The 12,532-nt window shown below is 35.2% G+C and overlaps 1 protein-coding gene across 1 annotated transcript; it reads right to left on the reverse strand.

Moving 5' to 3' along the window:
• Window positions 1–181: 181 nt before the first annotated feature.
• On the reverse strand, window positions 182–11,961 carry EXOSC9 (exosome component 9). The gene is made up of 12 exons (XM_044224080.1): window positions 11,795–11,961; window positions 11,361–11,455; window positions 10,466–10,585; window positions 10,234–10,336; window positions 9,202–9,339; window positions 7,574–7,656; window positions 6,148–6,280; window positions 5,026–5,114; window positions 3,832–3,978; window positions 3,038–3,222; window positions 732–810; window positions 182–326 (listed from the first exon to the last, which is right to left on the reverse strand). Exons 1-12 carry the CDS (start codon window positions 11,858–11,860, stop codon window positions 245–247), a joined length of 1,320 nt encoding a protein of 439 aa, XP_044080015.1. The 5' UTR covers window positions 11,861–11,961; the 3' UTR covers window positions 182–244.
• Window positions 11,962–12,532: the final 571 nt, after the last annotated feature.

Genomic DNA, 12,532 nt, shown 5'->3' on the forward strand with positions numbered 1-12,532 from the left:
GCCCTTTGTACACACTATGAAAATGCTGTTTCATTCTCATCAACTTTTCCACTTTACTGAAGTGACAATTATTTAAAACCCGCTAAGTTGTTCAGAGGTTTATTTTAAAGCACAATGTAAAAAATCATATAAAGAATCAACTAGATTTTATAATGGATTTGTGAATAGAAAAATACTCAAGTTATGAGCACTGAATAAATATCCTTTTAATAGTTCTATACACAAATATACAACTATATGAGCTTCAATTAGCAGCTCTCTTCTTTTTTCTTTTTCTCACTGGCTTTTTACTTGGTGCTTCTTGTTTTGCACTGATGGTCTGTGTTCTGTGAATAAAATAAAGTTTACTAACAGTATTAGCACTATAAAGCCGATAAACAATGGATGGTTTACCATACTTACACCATTTTGCTCATTCGAAGTCTGGACTACCAAAACAGGAGACTTTTGTTTTGTTTTGTTTTTCCCCCAGGAGAATATATAACATTTGCCAACTAAGAATAGTTGTGACCTTAAAAGGCCATCTATACAGTTTTATAGAATTAGATCCTGTTGTTAAATCTCAGTTTGAAGAAACCAAGAAGAGCTGGATTTCAAAAAAAAAAAAAAAAAAGAGTGTGTGTGTGTGTGTGTGTGTGTGTGTCTTTGTTTAGAGTAGGGTAAGATGAGAATAAAACCAGATAAGTCTTGAGTTGTGTGTGTACATTTGAAATAAACCATAACTTTGTTACCTTATTTTCTTTGGGTTCTTGTCTGGTTCTAAAATGATCATTTCTTCTTCTTCACTGTCTGAGAGTACTATAGGGGCATCTTTAAGAAAATGTTGAGGAAACAATATAAGTATAATCTCTTGGAAAATTTCTACATGGGTTTATGTAAGCAGTTCTAAAATTCTATTTCCATACAAACAGTCCCAACTACTCTTGAGTAGAGGCTTACAGAACTACTTGTTTTCTCCTTCCCTGAAGTAACTCCCTGGAGCTCTGAAAAATAACACATACTTTATTTCCTAAGAATTCTGTAATTATATGACCATTTTGTACATGTCATAATAGGGGGGGAAAGTCTATACAGCTTTTCCCTATTATAAACAACACTGGAAGGAAATTACCTAGAAGGAGAATTACTGGGTCAAGAGGTATATGCATTTTAAAAAATATTTTGCCAAATCCACCCAAAATACTCTTTCAATTTTTATTAAAAACTCATTTTCCTATGCACCCTTGCCAATGGTGGTTTGTTTTGTTTTTAAGATTTTGTTTGAGAGGGAGAGAAAAAGAGCACAAACAGGGAGAGGGACAAGCAGCCTCCACATTGAGCATGGAGCCCTAACTAGGGCTTGATACCATGACCCTGAGATCATGACCTGAGCAAAAGTCAAGAGTCACGCACTTAACCTGAACCAGCCACGTGCCCTAATTTTTAATACTGTCTGATATAGTAGTGAGAAAACATCGCTTTTTGCTTTGAATTTATTTCCTTTATTATTAGTAAGGTTGCTCATGAAATATGTTACTGGCCATTTGTACCTGACAATTACTTTGTATCTTTTGCCAGTTTTTCTTCTGAGCCTTAGTTAATGATTATATAAAGTGTGAATTAACCCTTTTCCCAGGTGGCATATCAATCTTTGAGTTTTCAATTTGTTTCTCGTATTCATGTGCTTTAGAAAGGCTTTACCTGCTTTATCCTCCCAATTATCTTAGGTCCATTTTCATTATTCAGTTGAAAATATTACTCTTCAAAGCAGTAATTGAATGTTTAGCTATTAATCTTACTAATCTTAGAAAAATATTTCACAAATCTATAAAGAGGCATATGCTAAGATGCTTTACTGTAGCACTATAAAAAAATGGTAACATTTATCAATAAGGGAATATTATTAAGCCAACCTAGTTATTGGTCAAAGCTAGAATTCTAAATAGCATTTAAAAATGTGGCTGATGACATGAAAAAATTCTAAAGACTGATTCACAGTCCCTGTGTTTAAGCTTATATTGGTATAAATATATAGTAAATAAATACATGGAACACGGTCTAAAAAAATAATACCAAACAGAAGTAACCACTAGGAAAGCTCCCGATCAATAGGCAATTTTTTCCCCCTTACAAAAAATCCCAGCAGGCTCTCAGTAATATTTATAGTAATTAATCTCATTCCTTGAAGGTAGGCAGGTATGTACATTACGTACCTAAACAGGTACTTCACTTTCACTATTTTTTTCAGCCAGATTTAGTAAATATACCCTTTAGTTCTCTGCCAGCCTACTTGCTACATCGATCTTTGTATGGTTTAGGTTTGAAAAACCCAATTCATGACTATATTGGGCCAAGTAAGAATTTGGTTTTCTGGACAGTAAAAATACCCACAGGTTAAAAACAATTTTTTCTAGTTCTACAGCTTTCAGGATGCAAGGAACACCTAGGACTACCATTATTCCAGGTGATTATAGAGTTCTGTATGTTCTAATGCTGCTCTAATAACAGCCATATATAGCTATTTATTTTTATATTAACTAAAATTAAAATTTGGAATCCAATTCTTCTGTCACAAACCACATTTCAAATGTTCCATATCTGCCTGTGGCTAGTGGCTATTATATTTATTAAACAGTATATGCAAAGAATATTTCTAACATTACAAACAGTTCCATTTGGACAGCTCTAATGTATGTTATGATACGGGCTTTTTATGTTTGAATCTAGACACTACAAAGAAAAAATGGCATGGAGGAATGAACTTAAGGAACTCATACCTTTAAAACTGGTCCACATATTTTCTTTTATACATATAAAGGAAAAAAAAATTTTAACTAAAATGCCACTATATACCAGAGTACTATTACTTCACAAAGCATGTTCTTTTAGAAAAGAATTGGAATTCTGTAATTAGCATCAACAGTTTAACTGAAATTAAAGCCACAAAATATTTAGCCTCTCTTTTAGAGGAATATAAAATAAGATCCCGAAAAAAGGAAGGTAGATGTATTATGTATATATATGTAATTACATAAAAGCCATAAATAGTGTTACCTACCTTGACTTCCAATATTGGAGACTTCTACTCCAGTGTCCATTTTTATACTATCAAGAATGATTGCTTCATCAGTGCCATCTTCATCTTCCTCTTCCTTCTCAGAGTCTTCAAGATCACCCCAGGAGTTCTCTACTCCCTCTCCAATTTGGGCAGTTCCAGGAGTCCAAAGCACAGGATTAGAAACACTTAACAAGTTAAGGAAACTATGAGTAACAAAAATACTGCCATTTGGTGCAGTGTTGAAAAAGATGAGAGAAAAAGTTTTAAGACTGAAGAGTGCATCAAGTTTGTGCAAAAAAATTGCACTAATAGCTACGCTATGGGTGGCTGAACAACAAGAAAACAATGTTAACTCAGGTAAGATTTTATGGAAACAATATAAGTATGGAGACATACTGGCTCTCAACAGTTGCAGTAATAAATATGGTGAATGGATGAATGAATTAACTTCCAAGAAAATGTGTAAAAGATATAAAGTGCTTAACTGAGATTAGATAGATATATAGATAGATATAGATAGATAGAAAGTGCTTGACTGAGATTAAGGAACAATTTTCCAAAGAAAAATGCTGTATATTGGCCAGTAAGATAGAAAATTTCCAGTTTTTGTAGGATAGCTGAAGAATTTTATCAGACACAATAAGACTAATCACTGTCTTGTATCTTCAATGTTTTCTCTACCAAAGCAGTGATTCAGAAAACAAACCAGTATGTACACCCTTCACATAATCTTAATAATGCCGAAAGTGTTATGAATCATGCTGTTACTGAAAAAAAACATCCAATAAAGATACACTTCTAAAGGAGGTTCAGCTTCAGCAATAATTTCTTCTGCTTTCTCTTCTACATCAGAGGTATCAATAGGGGCCTTTTCCATTTTAAATGCTGTGATTCTTTGACTTGCTATAGACTCTGCAAAGCCGTATTTTCCACCTTCTTTCCTGTGTGGGTTTTTTATTTGGAGGTGGGGAGGGATGAAGGGGGAATAAAAGGTGGAAGAGAAAACAGGAAGGGAAAAGTTAACCATTTTATCCTTTTGATGAAGGAGAAACATTGAGAAAAAAGCTCACCAACTTAACCTCACCAATTTACTATGCTTATCAAGAGAAATAAAAAAGTTACTGTAATTTACTGAAACATGCACCAGGCAAGCGCTAAGTGCTTTAAGTATATTATTCTCTTATCCTCAAACCTGTCCTATCAAGTAGATATTACCTCCCACATCACAGAAGACACTGGAGTGGTGCGTTATGGAAGAAGCAGAGAACCAACCCCCGTTTGTGTTGCTTCTGTTAAATGAGCAACTAGATTTTCTTTTTTCTAAGAAAATGTTTTGTTTTGGGGTTTTTTTAAAGATTTTATTTATTTAGGGATGCCTGGGTGGCTCAGTCAGTTAAGCGGCTGCCTTCGGCTTGGGTCATGATCCCAGCGTCATAGGATCGAGTCCCACATAATGGCTCCTTGCTCCGCGGGGAGCCTGCTTCTCCCTCTGCCTCTGCCTGCCACTCTGCCTGCCTGTACTCTCTCTGTCTCTCTGACAAATAAATAAATAAATCTTAAAAAAAAAAAAAAAAGAAAGATTTTATTCATTTATCTGAAATAGGGAGTGAGCCAGAGAGAAAGCATGAGCAGAGGGGAGGGGCAGAGGTGGAAGCAAACTCCCCACTAAACAGGGAGCCCAATGCAGGGCTCGATCCCAGGATCCTGGGACCATGACCTGAGCTGATGGGAGGTGCTTAATCAACTAAGCCACCCAGGTGTCCCCAAAATGATTTTTTTTTTAAAGAAAAATATTATGTGGCTTCTCAATACAGATTATATTTAAACTGGAATACAATAGAACACTTCCATATATTCAACTTAGATTAACAGGTAAGGAAAAATGGGAGTGTGAAAATTATTTGGTTACTCTTATGCAAGAAAGTCCTTAACAGAAAAATCTGTTAAAAATAAAAAGACCATTTAGGGCTAAAAGGAATTAAACTTACCTTACTTTCCGGTCATTCTCCAAAGCCTTCTGTATTAGCTCTGTAATTTCCAGTACTTTGACACCAGCTATTTTACTACATCTCAAAACCTATTTATAAAAGTACATTCTGTTATTTAAAGATAACCACACAGCTTTCTCCAACAAAACTATAAATGTGAGAATAGTTTTTCTACCTTTAAAATATAAGCTTGACCTTTTCAAATATGAAAATACAATGTAAACACAAATTAATGCAAAATGTGAGACTTGTTTTAAAATACCTGAAGGAATATCACATTAAGAAAAGAGACTCAAAAACTTCTCTGACAGTGTAAAAGATACCACTGAAAAGGCCACAGATATACATTATATACTCAGGGATGCACTAACTACCATTCTTATGAGTGACCCAAAACAGTTCAAAACATGGCTGCAGTATCTCTTGGGAAATTATAAAGCAGAGATTCCAGGCCTCAGGGACCTAATGGATCAGAATCTCTGGAAATAGGGATCTGGTAATGGCCATAATACTGGTCATAGAAACTAACATTGCACATTTAATATATACTATACAGTGCAATATACCCATGTATATACCCTTATAGTCCCTTATAGTCCTAACAACTTTATTCCTGTTTTTATTCCATTTTACAGATAAAGAAGCCAAGGCACAAAGATATGAAATCATCTGCAAAAGGTCAGTTAGTATAAGGCAGAACTGAAATTTCAACTAAAGCAGTCTCTTTTCCCCATCTGTGCTATATGCTATATTTCAATCTATTTTCTAGAAGCCTTCAGTTGAATCCGATAAGTAGCTAGATTTGTGAACTACTGCTTATTGAAAACCCAACTTCTGAGAGTACCTAATTTCTACCCTTTTGACACTTTTTTTTTTTTTGGAATAAGAAGATGAATCTCTTTTCTCACTGGAAAGGATACATTGTAGTCACCAGTCAACACAATGTAATAATATTGAAATCAGATGCTAACATACCCTAGAATCACTAAAAATATCCTTGATGACTATCCTTGATGGTTTTTTAGTTAATAAAACAAGAAAAAGCAAAATAAAACAAAAACAAGAAAAAACTTCTAAAAAGAAGAAACCTATTCTTAAAAGAACATTAATCAAAGCACTAACTTGATCTTTCAGCAGCATTATCCCACCACTGGACTGGATAGTACAAATCTCTCGATGCTTGTTCATGGCAATCACCAGCAGGCCATCCATTACACGTTCTTCCCGTTCATTGGGATCCACCAATAAATATGTACTGAAATGAATGTTAATTGGACCTGATTAAATCCGAGGCTAAATGCTTATCAATTTTAAGATAGTGAATATTTTTAAAAGATAGCATTAATAAAAGTCAACAGAGTAAAGGTCTAAGCCTATGGATGTGAATCACTTTAATGGGAAAAGAGATGAGAATTATAGTTTTTATGGACAAAATAAATGCTGAGGGGCTATCACTAGCTATTACAGTAAAATCACTTAAGTTCATATTAGTTTTCTTTAAATAGTACACAATCTAAACCTAGTGCTATCACTTTCATTAAATGACTTATTTCTCATCAATAAAAACTACATTATTTTGTTAATTTGGAAAGTCCCCTAGTGTGTCCTAGATTCTGAAGTTCTCCTAGGTTCTGCTAATGGATCATTAAAAGAATACTATTTCTACATTGTCCAATGTTGGCCTCTAGACACATGTGGCTGATATATATATGTGAAAAATACAGACGTCAAAGATTTAGTAGAAATAAAAGAATATACAATATCTGATGAATAATTTTTACACTATATACTAAGACAACATTTTACATATAAGAGAAAATACATATCAAAATCAATTTTCTCTGTTTCTTTTTACTTTTAATGTGGTTACTAGAAAATTTTAAATTACATATATTGCTCATGCTGTATTTCTACTGGACAGTGCTGGTCTATTTCCCACTAATGAAATTCTACACTATAATGACTAGAAGTTGAAAGCTTCCCTAGTTTTTATTCATAAAATTGTTAAAATATCTTATTTATATCTCCCTTTGTTTCAGAAGAGATTTAAGTAAAGGTACTGCTACATGGACCTATGACTTGGTTTTTCTTTTGTAGGAAGAATTAGTGAATTGTGAAGAAACTACTAGAGAGCTGAAGAAAACTAGACTTATCCCATTTGTGAACCATTCCACCTTATGACTTCCTCCTCTAATATGCTCCAAAGTCCTATCTTTCATTAATCCACAGGAATTCTCACTCTACTTTCCTGAATTAGAACCTAACACAATTCGATTAACACCTGTACACCTCTAGCACCCACACTACAGGAAGTTTATAAGTATCCTATGAAAAGTGTTGTGAAATCTCTTCATTACAGAAGAATTTGTCACTTCTATTGAGAAAGCTCTTTGCCAACTAATGCTCTTACAAAGAAAGAAAAAAAAAAACCTAAGGTGCTTTAATATTAGAGGAGGTGTTTATTCATCTGTCCACAACACATTTGAACAGAACAAAAAAGTTCCTAGCTGCATGTACAATTTCAGCCCATGACAAGAATGAGACTTACCCTTGCTGGAAGAAGGCAAAACTGACACAAATCGGCATGTGATGGATGCTTAACGGTACAGGATCTCGCTCTTCAGGTGTATACTGTTTGAAAATAAAAGCTTCAATAATTAGTCACTGAATTATAAACATAAAAAATATCGTGCACATCAAATATTAAAGTAAAAAACATACTTCCTTTAATCATTACTTGAGTACCTAAATTAATTCTTTCACAATTACCTGTTTGACTTTGCCACTCAGGGTTCCTTAAAATTTTATGCATACGTCAAGAAGCTTTACTGGGATATAAATACCATAAAACTCGCTCATCTAAGTATGTATCTACTCATTTTGTAGTAATTTATAGTTATGTAACTATCACAATACAGTTTTTTGACCTTTCCAATACACCCCCGCCCAAATCTCCTTGAGGCTATTTGCAATCACTTCTCATTCCCACTCCCAGCCCTAAGCATTTGTATTTCACGTCTGCTTCCTTTGAAGTTAGCACATTTCATCTATCTTGCAATATGTATCACTAGTTTGGTCCTTTTTACTGCTGAACAGTATGCCACTCCACACCATTCCACTGTATGGATGTATATCCATTCCACTGTATGGATATACCACTGTATGGATACATGTTTTTCGACTTACCAGCTGATGAACATTTGGATTGTGGCTATTATGAGTAACGCTGCCATGGAACATTCACCCGGAAATCTTTGACTGAAAATGTCTCCTGAGTAGATTCGTAGGCATGGAATTGCTGTGCCTTTTAAGAAACTGCCAAACTTTTCCAATGTGACCATACTACTACTCTACATTGCCACCAGGAGTAACTCTACAATATTTTTAAAATTTGCTCTCTCTCTCTCTTACTTCCTTACACCAATTCCCTTTTCTAAAGGAACATGTCTATTATTAATAAACCTTTGTCTCTACCTCTAAGTCTTTAGAGTCTACTCTAATCTAATGCCTAAAAGCAGCACAAGAAAGACTGCCCAGAAATGTGGGCATCTGATGTTTCCTTCACAACTTTAAAACAAACTATACAGTGTACTTTAATTATTCAAACATGAATTCATATAAATTGAAGTTGACATATTTAGCACAAGAGAAAGGCAATGTAAAGCGTACATGTCAATAGTTTTCAAAATGTGGCCCTTCCTCTGGCAACATCAGTATCACCTGAGAACTTTGTTAGAAGTATAAATTTGTAGGTTCTATCGCTACCCTACTCTCAGTGTGGAGCCTAGCAATATGTTTTAATAAGCCTTCTGGCTGTTTCTGAAGGACTTTTGCCAGAGTAAGCACAAGTATCTCAATGTGCTGAGAACCATGTATTTCTAACATGTGGTTCCTAAACATAAGCCAACCACTTCATCTAATGCTCAATCCTAAGTTATCTGGTTTTATTCTAGGAAACCAAGATAGGGTATGCTTTTATTGACAGACACTTTAATAAAAGAGATTTAAGAGTTTTCAGGGACAATTTTGACCATTTATCATTTTTGCCTTATCAACAAATCTCAGAACACACTTAATTACCATCTACAAAAAGAATTCACTAATAAAAGTTGCCTGAACATCAAGGATATTCATTCATTCATAGGGAGAAGCCTGGTTCGAATCATGGGAGCTCACCAGTGTTACTTCATCTCCTTGGACAGAGACATCGGGTCTTCGGAAGTGACACAAGGCTACAATTGCAGCAATGCTGGCAGCATCAATAATATTCCCATCATGATTTAATAAATGTAGGTCCACACGTATCTGCCAAACCTAAATGTAAGTTTAAAACAAAAATAAATCCTAACTGATCACAACCAGTGGCTATTCATAAGGAAAGTAACACTGCGTGCAAATTTTTCTCTTGCAGTTAAAATATACAGTTACTCCTTCTATTTATCAATAAATGTGTATTAAGAGAAATGTTAAGCTAGGTCAACATCTGAAGTACCAATAGTTTACCTTTCTGTGAGTCACCTGACAACAATTAAATATACACTCTAAATATGTAGAACCATTGCACAATTATAAGATTTTCCCAAACATAAATATATTTTTATTTTGTATCCCAACTTAAAAACCACAAACTCTTGGGTTTTACTTGACAACAGTCCTATAAGTAATCCAAATAGGAAGTATCATATTCAATGATATAATGTAGAAAGTGACTTCTCTGGAGTCAAAAAGATAGTCAAAATACCCTAAACAAGAGTAAAGTTCTAAAACATTATCATGCAGCACAATTTATTGAGAGTAACATTTCCAATGTCAGTCTATCACTAACTCCCTGTGTAGCCCTTATAAGTCAATAAACCTACACAAAAGAAGGATTTAATCTGTTCTTCAGTTCCTCATTCTTAAAAAGAACACATTACCTGCTTCTATCAACTCAAAGAACAGAATAAAACAGAATATATGAAAAAACAAGTTCTTTGAATAAGACATTTTAACACACATCCAAGTTGATACTTTCACCAATGTTTATTTTCCCTTGAGAGAGAGAGATAACAAAGTTCTAGGGTAGCACTCAGGAACATTTGCAGTGAAGTGAATCAGCCTAAAACTGAATTAACGGAAGCTCTGAGAGTACAAGTACAGATATAAGAATCCATTAATCAGCAATACTCAACCTAAGATTATGATTAAGAATTTTGGGCATATCCCCACCTTTTCACCAGCAACAACACAGAGAGATTCAGTGTCTATACACTTCGAATTTCTTAGACATCTTTCCAAGAGTCGATTCAACTTCACCAAGAGATCTGACTGCCTATGAAAATAGGAATGGGCTAATGTCATGAAATATAACACCAGGCATTAAAACAATAGCTCACTGCTGTTATGTTCTCCTCTAGCTAAAAAGCAGCTTTTAAAAAAAAAAAAAAAATGATTTAAGTACCTGCCAGGTTCAAAAGCTGGGGCAGCCATCTGAGATAGTTCAAGGTTAAAAAAAAGAATACCTTCTGTTGCCCTATTGAGCTTTGGAGAAACAAGTTCACAGGAAACCTGTCCAAGAACTCTGCAAAATAAAGCACAAATCTGTTAACTAAATATATATCCTTTTCAATTAAATATAAATTTAAAACATACCAATTAAGTTTTGATCTTACTCTAACAACATATTCAGTATGATGTATCATTAGAGGCTGAAATTACATACAAAGTAGAGAATATATACAGAAATAAAACACATACTGGCATACACAAAAAGTGACAAGAAAAAAATCTCTTTTCTTACAACACTATTTCACAGATTTTTTAAAATCCACGATCTTTACTTTTTTCTAAAACAAAACATGCTTTTGTTTTAGAAAACAAACATGTTTAGAAAACAAAACATGTTGTTTATAAAGCATGCTTCTAAAACATGCTTTATTGACACAAGACAGCATGAAAACTTGCGATTTTTAAAGAGTTTTCATATGGCATAGCTGGCCACCATTATCTGAACAATCCTCACAGCTTTCAAATAAATAAAAAACCTAATTCTTACGTCAGGCAAATGAGAAAAGTAGGCCTACTTAATGGGAGGTGCAGAAAATAATTCAGGACAATTACTACTGGCCACATATATGACCTAAAGACATCAGAAAACTATGCAATACTCGGGATGAAAGATATATTCATGGTTAAAAATTTTTTAAAAATCTCTCGTTAAAGAAAATACACTTATTTTGGCAAAGAAACAATTAAGTCTGTCCAGAATTCTTAGATGCTTTGTGAGCAACTGAGTCAATAAGTTTCTTTTAAACTTCTCCCTATTGAGTTTTTATCAAATTTGAATCCTTTGTTACCTTGTTTTCCCAAGTTCCACAATACAGCACCCATAATCTGTTCCAAATGAGATCTTGATGTTCCTATAATCATAGGTTTGTCTGCCATCCAGCCGCTGTAAGCACAACATTCATTCTTTTATTCCTTCAACAATTATTTACTGAGCAGCTACTCTACGCCAGGGCTAAACACTTGGAGATAGGTGGATTCTTAACCACTCCCCATAGGAAAAGTGGAAACTACGTTCCCGAGCACTCGTAGTTTCTGGTGTGACTCCAGCTTTTTGAACCCAACTGGGGGGGGGGGGGATGCTTAAGGGATGGGGTGAACACGCCGGTGGTTCCTTTTAGGGGCTTCCTGGGCCTGAGAGGGTTGTGCGCGTTCAAACCGGAAGGCTGCGAGCGGCGGTGCGACCAGAGCGCCCACGCATCGCGAAGTTCCCAGGACCATTTACCTTTTTCTCTTCGATGGCGCGGAGTAGGAAACGGCGCTCGCAGTTTGAAAGTGGTGTCTCCTTCATGCTGTAGGACCACAACACACCCTAGCACCGGAATCCGCTAGGAAAAGTGAACTTGATCCCCTTCACGCGCTCCCCGCTCGCTCTGACGCGCAGGAAATTTACGTCATCAAAGCTCCGCGACCAAGGCTGAGCTAGCGTGCGCAAGCTCAAAGCAATGTTGGCGCTAGAGGGACTGACTAGGAGAAGCCAGTAAGTTAAGGAGGCGGGTTTCTGAGCGGAAGAGTCTGTTTCTTTTATCATAAAGTGTAGAAAAGGACTCCAACACAGTTATCAGTTATAGAAATTAAAATCAGTATAGGGCTTTCGCATTTTTCCCTTTATTCAGTTATAGCGGGGTAGACTAGACAGGTATTATTGTTACTGTATACAGATGAGGAAGTTGAGATTTAGCCAGAAAGCTGCAGAGGTAGAGTTTGGAGCATTTTTCAATGGAGAAACACTGGAATGAACGGGCGAAGTGGAGAGGAGGGACGAGAAGAAACTTAAGACTGTGAGGTGGGGTATTATTGCGGCCTGAAGGTGAAATCTCGTAGACTTGAGAAGCTGACAAGAATTGAGAATAAATATTAGCACTTCTTAACTAACGGTGTTATAATCACCACCAGCTGAAACAAAATTTGTTTATTTTTCCAGTCTCCCCAGTTATTTTAAGCCGATAAACTTATTTTTATG

The sequence above is a fragment of the Neovison vison genome, chromosome 11, assembly GCF_020171115.1.
Source record: "Neovison vison isolate M4711 chromosome 11, ASM_NN_V1, whole genome shotgun sequence".
NCBI lineage: Eukaryota > Metazoa > Chordata > Mammalia > Carnivora > Mustelidae > Neogale > Neogale vison.